The sequence below is a fragment of the Patella vulgata genome, chromosome 3 (assembly GCF_932274485.2).
Source record: "Patella vulgata chromosome 3, xgPatVulg1.2, whole genome shotgun sequence".
In the NCBI taxonomy this organism is placed as follows: Eukaryota; Metazoa; Mollusca; class Gastropoda; family Patellidae; genus Patella; species Patella vulgata.
Window position 1 is genome coordinate 6,456,218 of NC_065881.2, and position 24,011 is coordinate 6,480,228.

Sequence of the window (24,011 nt, forward strand, 5' to 3'; positions counted from 1 at the left end):
TTGTCGTAAAATTTAATTTAATTTAATTTTAATTTTCAATTTCATTCATGAACTTTATTGAATGAATATAGCTGACACGATTGTTTATAGAGGCATGACTCACTTTTACCTGATTGCATCGTATTTCTCACGGCTAAATTTGTCTTGCCAATAGCTGGTCATTGATATCACGTGATCTATGTTTCTCCCACTAGCAGACGACAGTATAGAAATAGCGAGCACGTCGCGTGCATGACACTAGAAACCAACGGTGTGACAAGCGACGAGAAGTTTTGAGCAAAGTTTTCGGGTAACAAGATTCATTCAGAAGTTCGAACTATCAAAAATGTCTTTCAATTCTGTACAGTGCTTAGTAACTTTATTTGTGATTCTCTGTGTATTATACGGAACAGACACTTGTTTTATCCGAAATTGTCCGAAGGGCGGTAAACGAAGCATGGGATCACAGGCTACGAAACAGGTAGGCAATCATCCTTATTATGGTGAAGACGTATAACTTAACCTGTATTGAAAATGTCTATAATAACGTTATCAAGATTAATAGTGACCTACAATTGTGAGGGTACAAGGGTAGAGTTGAGGTATATTCATTCAAAATCCATTGAATAAACATTCATGATAAAGCCGCGAAGTATTTGCGTATTTAGGTAGAGAACGTATCGCAACTTGTCTAATTTGGAGATAAAACATTTGAATACAACAGAATATAGAATTATGGAACGAGAACAATTCAAAATTTTTATTACATATACGATAGAATATAGATTTAAGGAGTAAAACCAATTTCACATTTTAATATATTTTCGACAGAATATAGTATTATGGAAAGACAATTCACAATTTTTAAAACATATACGATAGAATTATAGAATTGCTAAAAGAGAGAGAGAGAGAGAGAGAGAGAGAGAGAGATGGGGTTTAACGTCCACTCGACACAAACTAGACACAAACTAGGTGATTTCGGGACTAACGCATGGTTCAATTTTATTTCGATAATTCGCTTGCGCGTAGGGGTCTTTAGCGGTGGGAGGAAACCGGAGGACCCGGAGAAAACCCACGAGGTTGGACAGGCGACCCTACTCCTTGTCACGTACACACCGGGGAATCATAACCCCGCCAGTTGACTCAATGAAAGGCCGTATGATACAGCGCAGCGCGCACGTGCTAACCATTCGGCCATCCAACCCCCCAGAATGGCTAAAATTCACACTTGTAATATATACATATACAGCAGAATATATTTAATGACTGGAACTAATTCACATTTTTATGCAAGGATGTTCATTACCGAATCACACTAATTCTGAATTATAATATATTTACGATAGAATTATGGAATGACATCAATTCTCAATGTTAATACATATACCACCGAGAATAAATTTCAGTGGAAGGACACCAATTTACAAATTTAATACGACAGAATGGATAATTTATGGAATGAACCATTTTAAAACACCACGGCGGAATATAGAATTGTGAAATGACACAGATTCACTACAAACTTTACGAGAGCGAGTTTTCGATTAAGCTTTCAGATAAGGCCTGTGTTAGGCCCATATCAGTCAGTAGGGACTGTTTAGCCGATATGCCTTATATCAGGTTATCAAACATTGCGCCGAGACCTTGGAAACCTCTTTCCTCTCAGCTCAGTTTTCTCTCCGATTTGTAACTTTGATCCATTCCAAAACCATTAAAGATACATTATGGGAGATTCGATAACGAGTTGGCAGTTCTCACTATAATAATTAAAAACTAGATAACGTAAAGGCAATTTGCTGAAAATTTCATTCGAATTGATCCACTATGAACCCAGAACTAAGCGAATGAAATTTCTGCCTAGCCTCGGTCATCATTACTAAAGTCAGTACGATAAACAGCATAGTCTCGATTATCCATTTAATCGTTTAATCGAGAAGGAAAGTTATGCAGTAAATCGGCTCACAATGCACTTAAGATCGCGGGCTAGCGATGCCATCTAGAGTTGATTATGGTCTGGATAAGTTAATTAATGCCTATTTAATAATTTAGATAACATTTCAGGCCTAAAGAAAGACCTGCAATAGACAGATTTACCGCTTGCATAATGTATGATTAAATGGACATTATTTAGGATTGCTTCACTCTGAACCGAGATATATTAGTGATTCAATTTTAAGCTAGCCTCGATCGTCATTACTATCGTTGGTACGATAATAAACAGTCTCGATAATCCATTTTTACGTTAAAGGCTCAATACCACTCTTGTTGTAACTGAATAATATGTCCCAATCTTTATTCTGGTCAACAAATTGTACTATTTTACAATATTCCAATTAATTGATGATACAAATTGGAAAATTCAACTAAATGATTTGAAAAGCCTGACGTAAACCTTTTCAAATGTGACTTGGATTTAAAAATATTTTCGAACCCTCTGGACAAGTAAAATAAGATTTAATGGATAATTTACACAACAGGTATGACACTAACACATCTAGTACTTAGAATAAGGCTATTTTTTATTTTCTGGAGCTGTCAAGCCAGCAAGAGTGGTATTGTCCCTTTAACTCATTCATCACAAAACGTATTCAAATCCATTAAATATCGCAGCTGTCTAGTCCTTCGGATGGGACGAAAAACCGAGGTCCCGTGTACACATTGGCGTGCACGTAAACGATCCCAGTTGGAATTCGATATATGAGTAGGCCGTAGTGCTGTCCGGGCAAAATTTTCCTCACAGCACACTGTATGGCGTATGCCCGTCTTCATTAGCATAGTTCGGATCAGAACAATAGGAAGTTTATTTCATTTCTAACGATGGCATCGCGAGTTGATTATGGTCTATTCAAATTTAAAAGTCATTCACCGTGTCTTCACTGGTGTGGTTAAGCGCAAATCATTAAAGCGATAGTTGCCTTTTATGTCAATAAAAGATATGTTAAAATAAAGCCTATAAAATGTATACACGGTCCTACCCTGATCAAGAACAATCCTAGTTATCCTATAATACACTATTGACAGTTGAGAAACTGGCAAATATATCATTTTCAAGCTAAAACATTAACGTTGAGTTTTGCCGGTTCCATGGAGAGAGAGGGAGAGAAAGAGAGAGAGAGAGAGAGAGAGAGAGAGTATAAAACGTCCACTCAACACAAACTAGGATATTTCAGGACTAATCTATGATTCAATTTTATTTCAATAACGTCGGTTTTTCGTCCCATCTGAACGACTAGACAGCTGCCCATTGTCAGGCCCTCCGTCCTACATCACTGACAAGGGGAAACCACGCCGGAAAATCTGGATGAACTTTCTCGGCCAATGCAGGGATCGAACACCAGACCTCTAGGCTACCGAGCCAGCGTCTTACCCACTTAACCACCGTGACTCCCCTTCTCTGAAAGAAGAGAGAGAGAGAGGGGGAGAGAGAGAGATGGGGTTTAACGTCCACTCGACACAAGTTAGGTCATTTCGGGACTAACATATGGTTCAATTTTATAGGGATCTTTAGCAGTGGGGGCAAACCGGAGGACACGGGGAATCGAAACCACTCCAGCTGACTCTATTATAGACCTTATGATACAGCACACACGCGTTACCAATTCGGCCATCAAACCCCCGGAGCGTATAGAAAACTAGTGAGATAAATTTCCTATTATTCCAAGTGCTAAGGGGGGTTGGATGGCCGAATGGTTAGAACGCGCGCGCTGTATCATACGGTCTGCCATTGAGTCAAAAGGCGGGGTTTCGATTCCCCGGTTGTACGTGACAAGGAGTAGGGTCGCCTGTCCAACCTCGTGGGTTTTCTCCGGGTCCTCCTGTTTCCTCCCACTGCTAAAGACCCCTACGCTCAAGCGAATAAATGAAATAAAATTAAACCATGTGTTAGTTCCGAAATGACCTAGTTTGTGTCCAGTGGACGTTAAACCCCATCTTTGCTGAAATCGTTTTTTTACTTTAGTTTCTATGTGATTGAAAATTAAACATACATTATGCAAGAGCTAAATCTGCCTATTGCACAAGTCTTTCTTTAGGCCTGAAATGTTAATATAAACTATTAATTAGACATTTATTAACAAAACAAGACCATAATCACACTCTCGATCGCATCGGATAGTCGAGATTTTAACTAGATTAGAACGGTTCTCCATTTAAAAATTTAATTTAAAAATGGGAAAGCGAGACTAACTCTCGAATATACCAGTGCCCTGGTTACCACACAATGCACACATCTTGTCAAAACAACAAACAGTGATAACTTGGCTCAGAATGAAGTAATTTGAATGAAATTTTCAATATTTTCTTTTTTTTATCGTCTATTTTTGAATTATTATAGCAAGAATGGCAAACTCTTAACTAATGTGTCTTTAAACATGCATTATTCAAGAGCTAAATCTGCCGATTGCAGGTCTTTCTTTAGGTCTGAAATTTTATCTAAGTTATCAATTAGACATTAATTAACTTATCCAGACCATAATCAACTCTCGATAGCAACGGTAGTCTGCGATATGTACTGGATTAGAACCCGGTCTGCTGCTTCTGATTAAATCAAAAAATGGATAATCGAGACTATGTATTTTTTTATCGTACCGACTTTAGTAATGATGAACGAGGCTAGGCCAAAAAAATCAATCGCTAAATACTCGGTTCAGGGTGGATCAATTTGACTGAAATTTTCAGCAAATCCCCTTTACATTATCTAGATTTTAACTATTATAGTGACAACTACCAGTTCTTTATCTAATCTTCCATAATGTATCTTTAAGTAAGTTAACCCACACGTTGAAGAGCAGAAAATTTAATTTATTTGATAATGTTAAAACTGGTTAACAAAAACTGGTCCATTCATATTTCATCAAAATTAATATACAAAGTGCTCTTGGAAATCATGATGGCATGAAATGTTTTCATGAATTTTTAAAATGATATCTCTTACTTTTAAAAGGGAAGACAAATCAATAATAATGAATTCTGGTTAAGTGTTTGAAACAATAATAAAGTTGCTTCAGTTGTGAATATTTAATATATAGAGGATATTTGTCGTTTTAGAGTGAATAACATATTTTATTTCATCGAGAAGCAAGAAAACTTTCTTGCTTAGAGATGAAATAAAATATTTTATTCACGACAAAACGACAAATGTTCTATTTATTTTATGATTTTACAATGATTTTAGGTAAAAACAACATGGACTACTGCTAGCCAGTGGAATAACACTTTTATTTCACTGATAAAACGCGGTATTCCACTACTGATCATAAAATATAGTTATTTATACGTTGTTGGTACTAAATCTCTAAGTATAACTCAGCAGTGATTCTCAATCAGTGTGCCGCGAGATCTTCCTAAGTGTGCCGCGAAATTTTGAACGGCACTCTGTAAGAAAATGCGAAAAGAGTATTCATTATTACGTTCATAGCTGGGTTTTTCTTTATTTAATTCGAGTCATTCTATGTGTCTATGACTAGTCTGTGTCTACGGCCGTCTATGACTTATCATGTTTTTTTTTTGCAAAATTCAGATATTTTTCAAATATGTATTTAGTCAGGTGTGCCGCTATTTTTTTCATGTGTTCCAAGGTGTGCCGTTGCCAACAAAGGTTGAGAACCACTGTTGTAGAGGATTTGGGAAATTAAAATCGCGAATTAGAATTCAATACCGGTCTATTTCAGTCCATATTGATGTTATTATCACAGAAAACAATGTGGAAGTAATTAAAAATGCCTGATTCACAAACGACAAAAGAAAACCGGTGTGGAATGCATTAAGCAGGCGCAAATGACTGCTCGCGTATAAATCGAACATAATTGATTAGAAATTACAATAAAATATTAAAACAATGAATATAAATCATTCCATATCACTCATATTACGTTAATGTGCGCTTTTAGACTCATTTTCGTTTATTTTAAGGTTCCAGGAATAGGGCTATGCATCCTTTTAATTAATATACAGAGTACTCTTAGAAGTGGAAATGATATATTTAATGAACTCTCCCTTTCTCTCTCTCTCTCTCTCTTAGAAGTGGAGATGGCATAATATGTGTTTAAAGAACTCCCCCCTCTCTCTCTCTCTCTCTCTCTCTCTCTCTCTCTCTCTCTCGCCCTCTCTCTTAGAAGTGAAGATGGCATGATATGTATTTAAGGAACTCATTTTTTTATTTTTTAAAAAAGACAAATAAAAACCTGTTGAGTTTTTGAGACAGTAATGAAGTGGAGTTAAAGGGGTTCTGAATATTAAAGATACGTTATGAGACATTAGATAAAGAGCTGGCATAGTCTCGATTATCCATTTCATGATTAAATCATGAATAGAAGTCGAACAGCAAATCGGAACCTAATCCAATAAACATCGCAGGCTAGTGATGACATCGAGAGTTGATTATGGTCTGGATAAGTCAATTAATGTCTAATTAATAATTTAGATAACGTTTCAGGCCTAAAGAAAGACCTGCAATAGGCAGATTTAGCTCTTGCATAATGTATGTTTAACTTAAGGCTAAAAATTCAGTGTCGGAAGTTTCCGAAGGCTTGGCAGACTGAAGCCTATGACCGAAAGATCTAAGGAGCTTTCGGCCAAAGTGTATACTAGTATTGATTCTCTCATAGTTAGTTGTGGGGGTGGGAATTCATAAGTGGAAGAGCCTAGGGCATATCTTTAGTTGTGGGGGTGGGAATTCATAAGTGGGAGAGCCTAAAGGCGTCTCTTTATCTAAATCCGACATTGATGGCACTTGATTGGTTGACAGACGTAGTTTAACGTCCTACTTTTTGAATCAACTCACAGGCCAATGAAGACGGCCATATACGTCATGTAGTGTGCTATGGGGATATTCTTCCCGGACACTCCTCGTCGAATTCCAACATATATTGGAGACCCCGATTTGTGTCTCGTCGAACGACAAGACGTTGTTCTTTGTCATACCTCCGTCCTGCACCACTGCAAATGAAAACCAAACTGTATAATTTCGGAAATGTAGTCCATTATGACGCTAAACGTAAAGAGGACCTCTACAAACGGCAAAATAGTTTCATATTCGTTTAAAGTTACAATTTCATATTTTCTAAGAAAGTCAAAACATAATTATTTTTATGTCTTTTGCTCAATAGGTTGTCAACTCACTATTATACGATCTTTCTCACACTTAAAAATCTTCACACCGGAAATAATAACACAATTACCTCCCTTGTTTTCTATTCCCAACCACGGAATAGCTATCTTCAAACGTTTGAATTTGAAGTTGATAATGATATTTTTGCCAATTTCTCAACTGGCAATAGTGAATTATAGGATTAATAGGATTATTCTTTAACAAGGTAGGACTGTTTATAGATACCATCTATTTTAGGGCTTTTTTTTAATACATTTTAAAAATATAACTTAAAAATATGAAATTTTAACTTTAATTTGGGCGCTGTGTGTCTGTATTTTCCTGTCTTGTTTGGCTCTCTTGAAACATTCTTACATTTGTTCATATAAGGGATTTTCGTACCCCATAGGTACGGGACGCTTAAAGGATAATTTGATTTTCGATAAAATCAACGACTGAAATAAACTACAACCTTTCATGGGAAAAGACATGGAGCCTCTCCTGAGATTTGAGCTGTACTATCTTTATGTGGTGTGGTATGGAAATGCTCCATGATTTTCCTTCTATCAAAAAAATATTTCATTATCTACTTATAATAATTCAATCTGATTAGAATACAGATCTATATTTCGTTTCTTTTTTTTTTATACTTTCGATGGCCTACACTACATGACGTTCTGATCGGTTGTTGCGATAGGTCACGTCAGAGGTCATATGAACGGAAATGAAATGAAATGAAATGGGGTTTAACGTCCTACTGTTCTGCTCCTATACTGGGCTAATGAAGACGGGCATACGCCATACAGTGTGCTATGAGGGAAATTTTGCCCGGACAGCGGCACTATGGCCTACTCTTATATCGAATTCCAACTGCCAAGGGATCTTTTACGTGCATTCCAATGTTTACACGGGACCTCGGTTTTTCGTCTCATCCGAAGGACTAGACAGCTGTCTTTGTCAGGCCCTCCGTCCTGCATCGCTGACAAGGGGAAACCATCATATGAACGGCCTTTAACCCTATGACGTCAGACATTTGATTAACCAATCAGCATTGATGTTACTAGTGGATTACCCACTAGGAGTAGACCGTAGTGCCACAGCCCGGGAAACATTTCCCTCATAGCACACTGTATGGCGTATATGCCCGTCTTCATTAGCCCAGTTGTCGCAGAACAGTAGGAACAGTTTGTGTCAAGTGGACGTTAACCCCTCTCTCTCTCTCTCTCTCTCTCTCTTGTATACAGTATGATCATTCGATTATCCAGGTAATACATGATATTAATATTATTATGGAAGGTATAGTCGCAGTTCTTAATGAATAGGGAAGAGGGCTTTATTATTGTCTTTTTTTTTCAAACCTTCAGTTATTTTGGGTTGGTGTTTAGGATTCAGTTTCACAAACTAAACCCTCACTATATATTATTCACCTGTGTGTTTTAATATCTCAATTCTCAAATTCTTGCAATGTTCTAATTCAGCCCGTCAATACTACATACCCTTAGGCTCTTGTTTTGTCCTCCCCCTTTTTACATCATAATTATATATTTCATTTATGGCTAGCTAATAAAAGAAAATATTTTATGCATTTCTACTAACGAATACCACAGTTAATTCTATTAGTGGCTAGCTTATGAAAGAAAAAATATTGTGCTTTGAATTTTATACATTTGTACTAACGAATAGCACGGTTAATCAGTTTTTCGACGTCGGCGTGTGAAAAAAATCGTATTGAAACAGCTTTTAAAAACATTTTATAAGTAATTCTCTATACGGTAAATTAATATTATGTATGTCGTTCATGCGCTATCAGGCTACGAGTGAGTGTATGTAAATTAACACGGCTGACTAGTACAATGTAATCAGTTTAATTAGTGTGAAATTCTGTCTCCGTTAAGGAAGGTTGGATGGCCGAATTGTTAACGCGTGCGCGTTGTATCATAAGGACTGTCATTGAGTCAACTGGCGTGGTTTCGATTTCCCCGGTTGTACGTGACAAGGAGTAGGGTCGCCTGTCCAACCTCGTGGGTTTTCTCCAGGTCCTCCGGTTTCCTGCCACTGCTAAAGAGCCCTGCGCGCAAGCGAATTATTGAAATAAAATTGAACTATATGTTAGTCCCGAAATGACCTACTTTGTGACGAGTGGACGTTAAACCCCATTTCTCTCTCTCTCTCTCTCTTCTAGGGCAGTGGTTCTCTACCTTTTTTTGCCAACGGTACACCTTGAAACACATGAAGAAATAGCGGAACACCTGGCTAGATATATATGAAAAATATTTGATGTTTGCAAAATAAAAACATGGCAAGTCAGATGGCATACAACCGTAGACAGAGACTAGTCATAAAAAATAGAATGTCTCTCTTTCTCTCTCTCTCTCTCTTTCTCTTCGTGTATATTAGGTTCCAACATCGTTTATATTATATCATACCTAGTTGTACTCGAACCCAGTAAAGTGTTATTCTTAAAGCTGCAATTTCATATTTTTAAGTTATATTTTTAAAATTTATTAAAATAAAGCCTTAAAATAGATGGTATCCATATAAACCGTCCTACCTTGTTAAAGAATAATCCTATTAATCCTATAAGTCACTATTGCCAGCTGAGAAATTGGCAAAAATATCATTTTCAACTTCAACTTCCAACGTTTGAAGATAGCTAATGCATGGAGGCAATAGGAAAACAAGGGAGGTAATTGTGTTATTATTTCCTGTGTCAATCATTTTTAAGGGTGGGAAATAATGCCCATGGTCGTATAATAGTGAGTTGATAACCTATTGAGCAAAAGACATAGAAATAATTATGTTTTGACTTTCTTAGAAAATATGAAATTATCGCTTTAAGAGAGTGTTTGTAGCTATAAAATCTCAGTTTTAATCATATTTGAAAGCTTTTCTCTGCCCAAAAAAACAAAAAGCGTCAACGTAGTGACAAAATATGTCAAAACAGAAAAGATGACCTATTGTTTTTGAGAATATTATGGTCGTTCATAATCCACACAGGAATAATAAATTGACTTGGGGACCGTAGCAAAACACGAACGCCACCGCGTTCAGAAAATGATAAATTGAATGTCTGTTAATATTGAGAGAGTTAATATTGGTTAAACACTATAATAAAAATCATGAGAATCATTTAGCACTTGGAGAGAGAGAGAGAGAGGGGGGGGGGGTTAACGTCCACTCGACACAAATAAGTCTTTTCGGGACTAACATATGGTTCAGTTTTATTTCCTTAATTCGCTTGCGCATAGGGGTCTTTAATTAGCAGTGGGGGGAAACCGAAGGACCCGGAGAAAAGCCACGAGGTTGGAGTTAATATTGAACATTGGGCGGAAATGGCTGGGTCGAAATATATCCACGGGTACATTCTTTTGGACGCTTAAAACTTATAAATATTCGAAATATGGAATGTCACTTTAAAGATACAGTGTCCTGAAAGTATTTATCGGGTGGTTGTTTCCAATACGAGTATGGCAGATTTTGAATATAGAAAAATACTAGAATACCCGAAAAAAACAAACAATGGTGCAAGCACTGGGCAAAAATGTCAGGGTATCACTAACTGGCAAGCCGATGGCGTGGTATCTCCCCGCGATTACAAAGTTTTGAGAGGGATTGGAAGCAAATGTTTGATAGAATAATTAGTTTGAATATGTTTTTAGTCTAAATATATGACCAAATCACCCAGTTTGTACGCGGGGAAGTATTTTTAAGTCTCAGTTGGAATATGCTTTTAGTCCAAATATATCATCAAATCACCCAGTTTGTACACCGTAAAGTATTTCTAAGCACATAAGTCATACTGGCCTTCTGTGCCTCATTATGTATACGATAGTGAACTTGTTTCACTCAGGATCTATACAGAGTCACTCAGGTGTAACTCTTCGATTGTATTATATTGTAAATCACTATTTATTCTATACCCGTCAAGTATGAACACGCTAGTCACACAGTCAATGATGTGATTGCTTTTTAACATGTGAAATTTAACATGAGTTATGTCTACTATCTACGACTTTTCAAATCCAAGTCCGAACTATCGCTCGATTTGGCTATAAGTGGTGACGGGGAGTTGGGGCCGAATGGTTAGCAAGGGTTGTATCATAAGGCCTGTCATTGAGTCAACTGGCGTGGTTTCGATTCCCCGAGTGTACGTGACAAGAAGTAGGGTCGCCTGTCCAACCCCGTGGGTTTTTTCCGGGTCCTCTGGTTTCCTCCCACTGCTAAAGACCCCTACGCGCAAGCGAATTATTGAAATGAAATTGAACCATGTGTTAGTCGCGAAATGACCTAGTTTGTGTCGAGTGGACGTTAAACTCTCTCTCTCTCTATTGGTGCTGAACAGCAGGATGTTAAAAACTTTTCCTTTCGCACACTACACCCTCCCTCTCTCTATTGGTGCAGAACAGCGGGATGTTAAAAACATTTCCTTTCGCTCACTATTTCACTATTCTAGAAAGCGGGTTTTCTCAGGATCTTCCGATTTCCTCCCACCGCCAAACTTTAGATTTCGTATTGCTGAATTTTAATAGTCGTTTTTCTTTTTTCACAACTACATGCGGCAATAAAGACATCTATACCGGTCATATTTGAAATTCACAATAAACTTTTTTTATTTAAATATATTTTTGAAAAAAACCAAAAAAACAATTTAACGTATATATCAGATATCCTTTACTTTCCTTCGGCGATTCTTAATCAAAACACATTATGGTTGAGTGGCAAGCGATACTAAAATTTCTAGTTTATGTTTACAGGATAGCAGCTATCATCATAGTCACATGTCAATCGTGACACGAAGAATTGATTTTCTCAAATACATTTATTATTTTCCTAGAATGATCTGACAAAAAAACTCTCTGTTATCATAGATCTACGTACATGTATATATTACATAAACAAATTGAATTTATATTTAATTTGTGAACATATTTCAATACTTCAAAGGGATGCACCGGGGTGCCTTGTGGCGTTAAAAAGCTTCCTAGAATAGTGCTGTTCTTCAACAAGAGAGAGAGAGAGAGAGAGAGAGAGTTTAACGTCCACTCGACACAAACTAGGTCATTTCGGGACTAACACATGGTTCAATTTTATTTCAATAATTCGCTTGCGCGTAGGGGTCTTTACCAGTGGGAGGAAACCGGAGGACCCGGAGAAAACCCACGAGGTTGTCACGTACAACCTGGAAATCAAAACCCCGCCAGCTGACTCAATGACAAATCTTATGATACAGCGCGCACGAAGTACCTTTTTGCCCCCCCCCCCCCCGCACCAATAGGGTTAACGAAGAGAGGAATAGTAAGAGAAACGTTTTTAAATGTTGTTCACAAGTCAGGGGGGGTGGGGGGGTAGTTGGCTGAATGGTTAGCGTGCGCGCGCTGTATCATTAAGTCTGTCATTGAGTCGACTGGCGTGGTTTCGAATCCACGGTTGTACGTGACAAGGAGTAGGGTCGCCTGTCCAACCTCGTGGGTTTTCTCCGGGTCCTCCGGTTTCCTCCCACTGGTAAAGACCCCTACGCGCAAGCGAATTATTGAAATAAAATTAAACCATACGTTAGTCCCGAAATGGCCTAGTTTTTGTCGAGTGGACGTTAAACCCCATTTCTCTCTCTCTCTCTCTCTCTCTCTCTCTCTCTGTTCACAATTCTTTGTTTATAAATGAAATGAAATGAAATGGGTTCAACGTCCTACTGTTCTGCTCCTATAATGGCTAATGAAGACGGGCATCCGCCATACAGTGTGCTATGAGGGAAATTTTCCCGGGCAGCGGCACGATGGCCTACTCTTATATCAAATTCCAACTGCCATGGGATATTTTACGTGTACGCCAATGTATACACGGGACCTCGGTTTTTCGTCTCATCCGAACGACTAGACAGCTGTCCTTGTCAGAGAGAGAGAGAGAGAGAAATGGGGTTTAACGTCCACTCGACACAAACTAGGTCATTTCGGGACTAACATGGTTTAATTTTATTTACATAATTCGCTTGCGCGTAGGGGTCTTTAGCAGTGGGAGGAAACCGGAGGCCCCGGAGAAAACCCACGAGGTTGGACAGGCGACCCTATTCCTTGCCACGTACAACCGGGGTCCTTGTCAGACCCTACGCTCTGTATCACTGGGGTCTTTAGCAGTGGGGGGAAACCGGAGGACCCGGAGAAAACCCACGAGGTTAGACAGACGACCCTTATTGTTTGAAATGTTATTATTTTTCTTAAGTGTTTGTTTATAAGGCTCGACTGTTCTATACCAATCGGACTAAGGAAGGCGGGAATAGTGGGAGAACGATAATATTTAAATAATGTTATTGGTGACTAGTGTGTGTTTGATTTGAGAATCTTTTTGACAGGATTTATAAAACAAAGAGCAGACTGATGGACTTTCTATACATCGTATCCCGTGAAGGATATCGAAAATTGACATCTATTCACAGGGCATAGCGCCCTTTATTAGCAACATGACAGGGTTGGCACGAATTCAATGTTACAAGATGTTCACAGAGCATGGCGCCCTTTATTAGTAACATGGCAGAGTTGGTCGAAATTCACTGTTATAAGATGTTCATAGGGCATAGCGCCCTTTATTAGTAAGAATGCAGAGTTGGTTGGAATTCAGTGTTAGATGTCATCAGGGCATAGCGCCCTTTATTAGTCAGAAGGCATAGTTGGTCGGAATTCAATGTTCGATGTCATCAGGGCATAGCACCCTCTATTAAGACGTTAGGGTTGCTCGGAATTTACTGTTACAAGATGTTCACAGAGCATATGGCGCCCTTTATTAGTAAAAAGGTGGGATTGGTCGAAATTCATGAATGTTAAAAGATGGAAACAGTATAGCCATTTCTAGTATTCTTTTAAATAAGTGACAACAAGTGAAGCAATATAAGGTCTCTATATATGTATTGACCTTTAAGTCACACGTCTCGAGAACTCCCAATACTGTTTGTATATAGCCTAAATCAAACACCAAATAAAGTAATAAAATGGTGTTTTAGCCATAAAGAACAATAGGTTTCTCATTTGAACAATGAAAGAATTGGCTGCTGTTACACTTGGATGCTAATTGTCGGCAAGGTTCATGTCTCGTCTATAGTTTTAGTTACGCTATTTCGTCAGAAGTATCATATAATTAATTGATTAGTAGTTATAACTATCACTATAATAGATGTTGAATTAAAGGACATTTCGCCAGGGACAATAATAACATTGACAATAACAAATTATATGTATTTGGGATTGTTGACACTTTTTTGACATGTGTCCTGGTGTCACGTGGGGAACCGCAGTGGCTCAATGAGTAAGACGCTGGCTCGCTAGCCCGGAGGTCTCGGGTTGGCTTCCGGTGTTGGCCGAGAAAACTTCTCGGGATATTCCGGCTTGTCAGTGGTACAGGACGTAGGGCCTGACAAGGGCAGCTATCTAGTCTGCTCCGAACTGGGCTAATGAAGACGGGTATACGCCATACAGTGTGCTATGAGGGAAATTTTACCCGGACAGCGGCACTATATCTGTTAAACCGTTTGGCTAGTTACGTTTGCTTTTGGCACCAGCTGGGATCATGAAGGTCGACAATGCGGTGTGTGTGTGTGTGTGTTATGGGGGACATTTTGCAAGGACAGCAGCACATCGGCCAACTCTTAATGTCAATATTCTTCTGTCATGACATTTTGGACATGTTGCCAATGATGTGGCTAATGTCCTTTATTTTCACAGCTTCTATAGTTTAGTTATATCATTTGACGAAATAGTGTAAATAACACGAGACGTACACCACTGACGGCGGTGTGGGGGGGGGGGGGGGCTAAATGCTCTTCCGAGCTAGGACCTTCTCCTGAAGAATTAGCAAGGGGGAGAAACCAGATGCTGTTCCGAGCAAGGAAACCGGGGTAATTAATCCAGGGGAACTTTTTAGGCTAAAACCTGGATAGAACCCTATCTTTGTAAATTCACCTTGGCTTCTCGAATGCATGTATAAACTATTTCCACACTCTCCAAATGTATTCTTATTCTTTCTACAACATCTGAGTCATCTTATTTTGTAGTCATGTCAGAATTTCTAGAAAAGGCAGATGAATATATGTGAAATAAGTTTAGAATTTTACGAAACAGCCTCGTCTAAATTCAAACTCCAGATATAGCTCTCGTCCGTTGGAACGAAATTCATATTAGGGCGTGAATGGGGGGGGGGGGATTGGCAGCGTAGGGGTCTTTAGCAGTGGGAGGAAACCGGAGGACCCGGAGAAAACCCACGAGGTTGGACAGGCGATCCTACTCCTTGCCACGTACAGCCGGGGAATCGAAACCACGCCATGAGTTGACCTAATGACAGACCTTATTATACAGCGCACACGCACAAACCATTGCCCCCCCCCCTCCAGATAACAAAATAAAAAAAAGTCCTGGATGTAAGTGTTTCCAAGTATTGTTGTAATTTGACATCATCGTGTGTATCATGTTTTTCAATTATTTGCAAAAAATCCGAAACTAAATAAGCGAGGTTTGTTTGCATAAGGAAGCTACGCAAACACCTCATCTGTCGTCTCAAGACCAATAACGCCAAACGCCCCAACGGCTCTGAAGATTATAGAATCAAGAAACTGACAGTTTATTCGACTATGGATAATGTATAGCCTTGCGTAGGGAGAAGAATATTTTTTTTTAAATTTTCGAATGGAACTCGATGCAAGAGTACACCAGCAATTATGGCTTTTTGCTCCCTCAAGCACTGTCCTCTTATTCACGAAGAATTCTCTATCGATTAATTTGGAGGGTCATTGGCAACAACCCGAATTCCCTTCAGATAATCATAAAAAGAAATTTTTACGACAATATATGATTTATTAGTTTGGTTTGTTCATTAATATCGCACATATACAACGTCATTGATGAAAGTAGTACCTCCCCGTGGACGGATGCGAGGACAGAGAACGAATGAAAGTATCGTATCTGTCTAAATTCATTCAAAACTTTGTCATAGTGCACAAAGACCAGACCTTTAAGGTTACAGTTGATGCTGTTTTGGTTGACAAACTGATGATTCTGAATAGTACTGATGAGCAAAGTATCGTTTCAGTCCAAAACCATTGAAAACTTTACCATAACACCAGATCATTAAGGTCACAGTTCATGTTGTTTTACTTGGACTCCTGAACGGTACTGATGGTTGTCTTTATGCCATACCAGAACCAAGCTTACTCAATTCATATTAGTTGCCGATCCACCTCCATACATATACGCACTATAAATTGCAAATATTTTTTTATTATTTAAAATATTGTCCCAGTGATGTGCCCACGGACGAAAGACCGAGGTCCTGTGTATACATTGGCATGCGCGTAAAAGATCCCTTGGCAGTTGCAGCTCGATCTAGAGTAAGCTGTAGCGCCGCTGTTCCCTCAAAGCTCACTGTATGGCGTATGCCCGTCTTCATTAGCCCAGTCGGAGCAGAACAATAAGACGTTAAAACCCATTTCATTTCATTTCAGATTAAAGTAGTACTCGTAATCCACCGTTATTATAACTAATTAGTGATTTATTGATCTGTTTTGGTATAAAATCCTTTGAATGTTTAATCCACGGGGGAGCCATTATCAACTCATTCTTTGGCTTTGTCAGTAGAATATGTAAGTTATTCACTACAAACATGCAAACCCACACAAAATGTCCCAGAAATATGTTGGGGTTTTTTATTGGTACAATCAACAATATTCGGGCAAGAGGGTGTTGAATTTTTTTTTAATTTTGTAAAATATTAATGCATGCTAATACGCTCCATTCACCCACACTCTAACAATTTACGCCTGCAAGAAATAATGTAAAACATTAGAACATAAGGTCTGTCATTGAGCTAAATGGCGTGGGTTCGACCCTACGCGTGTACGTGACATGGGGTAAGGCTACCTTCCTATCTTCGTGGGGTTTTCTCCGGTTCCCCCGGTTTCTTCACACAGGTAAAGAACAATACGTGCAAACGAATTATTGAAATAAAATTATTGACATAAAATTGTACCATATGTTAGTCCCAAAATTATCTGGTTAGTGTTGGGTGGACGCGAAACCTTATTTCCCATTCAATTTGAACGACTTACTGATGGACTGACAATCAACTCTCGATAAATCGAAAATTATTTGTTTACCGATAACCAAGCTAACCAAATCTTAACTTGTCGGCCTACGCATCTGCTTCCGCCTAGACTGAAATTGCAGACAAGAGCTATCCAAAGCGCTGGTAAAGTTTTAATGCTCTGGCTTACCAACACTTGACTAAGTGGGTAAGACGCTGGCTCGCTAGCCTGGAGGTCGAGTGTTCGAACCCTGCATTGGCCGAGAAATTTCATTCAGATTTTCCGGCGTGGTTTCCCCTTGTCAGTGATGCAGGATGGAGGGCCTGACAAGGACAGCTGTCTAGTCGTTCGGATGGGACGAAAAACTAAGGTTCCGTGTACATATTGGCGTGTACGTAAAAGATCCCTTGGCAGTTGCAATTAGATATAAGAGTAGGCCGTAACGCCGCTGCCCGGGCAAAATTCCCCTCATAGCACACTGTATGGCGTATGCCCGTCTTCATTAGCCCAGGTTAAGAGAAGAACAGTAGGACGTTAAACCCCATTTCATTTCATTTCATTTCCTAATCCTGGCTTACCAACCCCTAATCCTGGCTTATCAACCCCTAATCCTGGCTTACCAACCCCGAATCCTGGCCGAATTCTGGCTTAGCAACCCGGAATCCTGGCTTATCAACCCCTAATCCTGGCTTACCAACCCCAATTCCTGGCTTACCAACCCCGAATCCTGGCTTACCAACCCCTAATCCTGGCCGAATTCTGGCTTAACAACCCCGAATCCTGGCCGAATTCTGGCTAAGCAACCCCGAATCCTGGCTTATCAACCCCTAATGCTGGCTTATCAACCCCTAATCCTGGCTTACCAACCCCTAATTCTAGCTTACCAACCCCGAATCCTGGCTTGTGTTCTATTACGTACCTTCATATCAACGGAAACAGTGTTACTATTCAGCCCTTGACCATCACTTTCAAATTGTAACTTTAAAAATCTCATGTTATTCAGGGTCGGATTTACCTGCATCTGGAGCCGGGACCAAACTCCCACCCCCGGCCTCCTACCCAAATTTTAGAAATGAAATGGGGTTTAATGTCCGACTGGACTAATGAAAACGGGCATACACTTTACAGTGTGCTATAGGGGAAATTTTGACCGGGCAGCGGCACTATAGCCAACTCTTATATCGAATTCCAACTGCCAAGAGATCTTTTACGTACACGCCAATGTATACACTGATCCTCGGTTTTTCGTCCCATCGGTCCTGCACAACTGACAAGGGCAAACCACGCCGGAAAATCTCGATAAACTTTCTCGTTCAATGCAGAGATCGAACACGCGACCCCCAGGCTAGAGAGCCAGCCTGAAATGTTGGCATGTTTCAGTATCCATGTCTTAAAACACTAACACGCTGCGTTACAAAATTAACTTCAGTCGGCCCCCAGATACCCGTGGGTCCTCCCACTGCTAAGACCCCTACGCGCAAGCGAATTATTGAAATAAAATTGAACCATATGTTAGTCCCGGAATGACCTAGTTTGTGTCGAGTGAACGTTACCCCCCCCCCTCTCTCTCTCTCATCATTTATGTCGGTTGAGTTTGGAGAGACATGGTGAATCTTAATATTTTATAAAGGATGATAAATGTAAAATGTTTCACTGACTCTGTAAATGTCGCATTCAGGACCCTGGGGCATATTCGGTTATCAACGACATATAAAACAAAGGTACAATTAGCCACCAGACATATTGGGAAAAGATCGTTTTACGATGTTAAAATAGCTTGCTTTTTTTTTGTAAGCAGAAATATAAACAGGGAATCCAGTGTATTCAATCGAAAACGAAATGGGGTTTAACGTCCTACTTTTCTGTACCGTCTGGGCCAATGAATACGAGCCTTCGCAATAAAGTATGTAATGAATTCTGGCAGGGTTCTTTCACGTCCACGCAAACGTCTACGCGGGATCTGTTTTAGTCCCATCCCAACGACTAGACGTCATTCCTTGCTAGGCCGCCCGCCCTGCACCTGTGATATCAGGGAAATCCAGAGGATTTTCTATCTTGCCCTGAAAATTAGGGATCCTGATATCCGATATTATAATCAGTACACGAGACTGCTGACGAAAGGACTGACAATCGAGGGTACTGTAGGCATTGAGAATGTTACTTGATAAATCGAGAATATGTGGGCAGAGTTGTCGTCTGTCAGTCAATTCTAGGAGAAAGTTAATGTTTTTTTCTAGTTCATACTTCCAACAGTGACAATTCCGTTCAGAACAAAGTAATTTGATTGAAACTTTCAACATTTTCTTTTTTTATTATTTATTTTTGAATTATTATAGCAAGAATGGCCAACAATTTATTAAAACCTTAACTTATGTATGTTTAAGGTTCCAAAGAATAGGGGAAGGGGGTGGATGGCCTAATGGTTAGCACGCGCGCGCTGTGAAATGAAATGAAATGAAATGGGGTTTAACGTCCTACTCTTCTGAACCTAACCTGGGCTAATTGAAGACGGGCATACGCCATACAGTGTGCTATGAGGGAAATTTTGCCCGGGCAGCGGCGCTACGGCCTACTCTTATATCAAATTCCAACTGCCAACGGATCTTTTACGTGCACGCCAATGTGTACACGGGACCTTGGTTTTTCGTCCCATCCGAACGACAAGGCAGCTGTCCTTGTCAGGCCATCCGTTCTGCATCACTGACAAGGGGAAACCACGCCGGAAAATCGAGATGAACTTTCTCGGCCAATGCAGGGATCGAACACCCAACCTCCAGGCTAGCGAACCAGCGCCTTACCCACTTAGCCACGTGATCCCCCGCGCGCGCTGTATCATACGGTCTGTCATTGAGTCGACTGGCGGGGTTTCGATTCCCCGGTTGTACGTGACAAGGAGTAGGGTCGCCTGTCCAACCTCGTGGGTTTTCTCCGGGTCCTCCGGTTTCCTCCCACTGGTAAAGACCCCTACACGCAAGCGAATTAATAAAACTAAACCATGTGTTAGTCCCGAAATGACCTAGTTTGTGTCGAGTGGACGTTAAACCTCCTCTCTCTCTCTCTCTCTCTCTCTCTCTCTCTCCAAAGAATAGAGCCACATGTCCTTTAATTATCTCTCATTGTATTTAATTGTTCCATACTGTGTATGTAACCGTATGTACATGCAGTTATATATCTTGATTGTACTAAGGCTGCCATTCTTTGCATAATAAAAACAAGAGAACGCTCGTCGAAATTTCGCCAGAAATAAACTTCTAAGTATCTTGTATTCCATGTGATAAAAGGAACACGACTTTAAAGGGGCTAAATCGCTAATATTTGGGACCTACAAATTGACACAAATGAAATGAAATGAAATGGGGTTTAACGTCCTACTGTTCTGCTCCTAACCCGGGCTAATGAAGACGGGCATACGCCATACAGTGTGCTATGAGGGAAATTTTGCCCGGGCAGCGGCACTATCGCCTACTCTTATATCGAATTCCAACTGCCAAGGGATCTTTTACGTGCATTCAAATGTATACACGGGACCTCGGTTTTTTGTCTCATCCGAAGGAATAGACAGCCGTTCTGCACCACTGACAAGAGGAAACCACGTTGGAAAATCCAGATGAACTTTCTCTTCCAATGCAGGGATCGAACACCCGACCTCCAGGCTAGCGAGCCAGCGTCTTAACCACCTATCCACCGTGGCTCCCTGACACAAATGGGTCGCAACGTATATAATAATGTAATATGAATGTAAAAAACTGATTTACATTCAATCGTTTCCGTTTTTACTCTAATTTCAAAACAGTTATGTTCGACGGCGAAATACGCCAGAAGTCTCAATCGAATGGCAATCTCTAGCGTATGGTTATTTCAGTCTACACCGATAGTATTTATTGCGCGTGCTCTCCAGAGAAGAATATGAAGTCACCGTTTGACATGACTTGTGGAATATGTCTAACCTCGTTTTTCCGAGTCGCTTGTTACAAATTGCGCTGAAACGCGTCATGGCACACGATTCGTGTACCAATGGTAAAATTTTTATTTTGTTTTAAATATTGGATATCAGAAGCCCACCTTTTCCCGGAAAGATCACAACACCAATGTTATTATTCTTTAAGTGGCATTTAGTAACTGTACAGATAAATAAACTATAAACATAGAAAAACAGCTACTGATTTATTTAGACGACGTTTCGAAGAGTATTCTCTCAACGTTTTCAAGCTAATACCAATGTTGATTAAAATTGACAAATAATTCGTGTTTTCATTAGCTACTTTAAGTTTTATTTTATGATATAAGTAATTGTAATGATATAAGTAATTGTAATGATATAAGTAATTGTAATGCCTGATACATGCTTTAACTTAGACATTATCTCACGTTTTAGTTGGTAGCGTGTAGACAGATCCCGTTTATCCCGTTCATTAGCTACGGATAAAACTATACAATATTAACCGCATTTATATCATGAGCAGACTAACATCTTCTAAATCCTAAAATGTCACTACACCTTGACCGGAAATGATAAATAAATGAAATTCGCCGGTCCTCTTAAGTAATCTAGATAACAGGAGAATTTTATATCTGTTTGTGTACACGTACAAGACATACAATAAGTCGACATTGTTGGAGCAATGATTTTTAATGGTGGGTGGGTGGCTGATTAGTTGAAGAAGGGTGTTTCGGTTCCCCACTTGCACAATGCCCGGAGTAAGACGACTTCCTATCTTCATGGCTTTTTCTACGGTTCCCCTGGTTTCTTCACACAGGTAGAGAGAGAGAGAGAGAGAGGGAGAGAGAGAGAGAGAGTATTGGGATTTAACGTCCACTCGGCACAAACTAGGTCATTTGGGGACTAACATATGGTTCAATATTATTTCAATAATTCGCTTGCGCGTAGGGGTCTTTAGCAGTGGGAGGAAACCGGAGGACCCGGAGAAAACACACGAGGTTGGACAGGCGACCCTACTCCTTGTCACGTACAACCGGGGATTCGAAGCCGACATACAATAAGTCGACATTGTTGGAGCAATGATTTTTAATGGTGGGTGGCTGGCGGAATTGTTGAAGATGTGCGTTTTGGATCTTTCGATCTGTTATTTGGCCAGGTGGCGTGGTTTCGGTTCCCCACTTGCACGTGGCAAGGAGTATGGTCGACTGTCTGATCTACGGACAGTGGCGCTACGGTCCACTGTTAAGTCTTCTCTTACGTACCCTGTTGTCAACTTTAAAATAGGTTAGCTGTTCTTATTTATCTAATATTTACCTAATGCCCTTTAATTTAGAGAGAGAGAGAGGGAGAGAGAGGTAAGTTTAACGTCCACTAACACATGGTTCAATTTCATTTCAATAATTCGCTTGCGCGTGGGGGTCTTTAGCAGTGGAAGGAAACGGGAAGACCCGGAGAAAACCCACGAGGTTGGATAGGCGACCCTACTCCTTGTCACATACAACCGGGGAATCAAAACCACGCCAGTTGGACTCAATGACAGACTTTATGATACAGCGCGCACATACTAACCACTCGGCCATCCACCGCCCACCCCCCATTCCTTAATTTAGAAGAGTGTTATCAAATTACCACCTTTACATCACAGGGAAGTCAAGTAACAAGAAGCCATAAAACATGTACCCGTTTTATTTCATTTTGCCTTCGTCACTCATCGAATGAAATAACGGAATGGTTTAACAAAGCGTGATCTTGATGAATCCGTCAAACTGAAGGTGACTTTCATGTGGGCTGCGATTGTGACGAATTGTCCCAAATCTAAACTGTTTCCAAATCGTATAGATAAATCGTAGACGGTTATTGGAGTTCGTGAATGATTCTTATTTGGTTCTTATTCTTATTGGGTTAAATTTGTTGCTCTGTTGTTTAAAGGATAGAAGTGGGTGTATAGTGTACCTTTAAACTTCTGCATAGCCGTTTCATGTTAGCGCCAAGGCAGTTTTTATTTTACTTCGGGACTAGATCTCTGCCAATATCCGCCATATCTAAAAATAAGTATATTATTTTCTAATACACCGTTTCACACCAAATAAACCTTTTCAATGGAAGCAGAATAAATACTTCTCAAAATTCTCGAAATATACTTAGGTCGTAAAATGTCGGTCAACCGGCTTAGTGTCTGTTCTTCAGCGGAACTCGAGGATCACGTGGCTAAGTGGGTAAGACGCTAGCTCGCTAGCCTGGAGGTCGGGTGTTCGATCGCTGCATTGGCCGAGAAAGTTCATCCAGATTTTCCGGCGTGGTTCTCCCTTGTCAGTAATGCAGGACGGAGGGGCTGACAAGGAAAGCTGTCTAGTCGTTCGGATGGGACGAAAAACCGAGGTCCCGTGTACACATTGGCGTGCACGTAAAAGATCCCTTGGCAGTTGGAATTCGATATAAGAGTAGGCCGTAGTGCCGCTGTCCGGGCAAAATTTCCCTCATAGCACACTGTATGGCGTATGCCCGTCTTCATTAGCCCAGGTTAGGAGCAGAACAGTAGGACGTTAAACTCCATTTCATTTCATTTCCAGCGGAACTAATTGTAGACTGAGTAAGTTTAGTATGGGCAGTTCTGACCAATAGTTCATAGATTCGTCTCATTTTGTGGTCTGTTCTAGGAGCATGTGCAGCCACCCCGTGTTAACACCCTGATGCAACTTCTCATTTGAATTTGAGGAATTCACACAGTTAAAACTTAGTAGTCTTTTATGAATTGTAGATCAAAGAAATTGTTTTTATTTTCAAATTTGTGCTCAAAACACATTTTTGTTTGGCTGACTGTAAGCGTTTTCTGTGTGTATAGACAGAGCCTATGTTCGATCCCTGTGTTGACCAAGAAAATTTATCGAGATTCTCCTGCTTGGTTCTTCCTTGTCAGTCATGCAGGACAGACGGACCGAGGG

General features: G+C 40.0%; 1 protein-coding gene across 1 annotated transcript in view; it reads left to right on the forward strand.

The window, feature by feature from the left end:
- The first annotated feature begins 200 nt into the window (after positions 1-200).
- Positions 201-24,011, forward strand: part of LOC126815965 (conopressin/neurophysin) — a 57,636-nt gene continuing 33,825 nt past the window's right edge. The window contains exon 1 of the mRNA XM_050542090.2: positions 201-460. Coding sequence (XP_050398047.1) covers positions 326-460 — 135 coding nt within the window. The 5' untranslated portion in view covers positions 201-325. The remainder of the gene's footprint in view (positions 461-24,011) is intronic.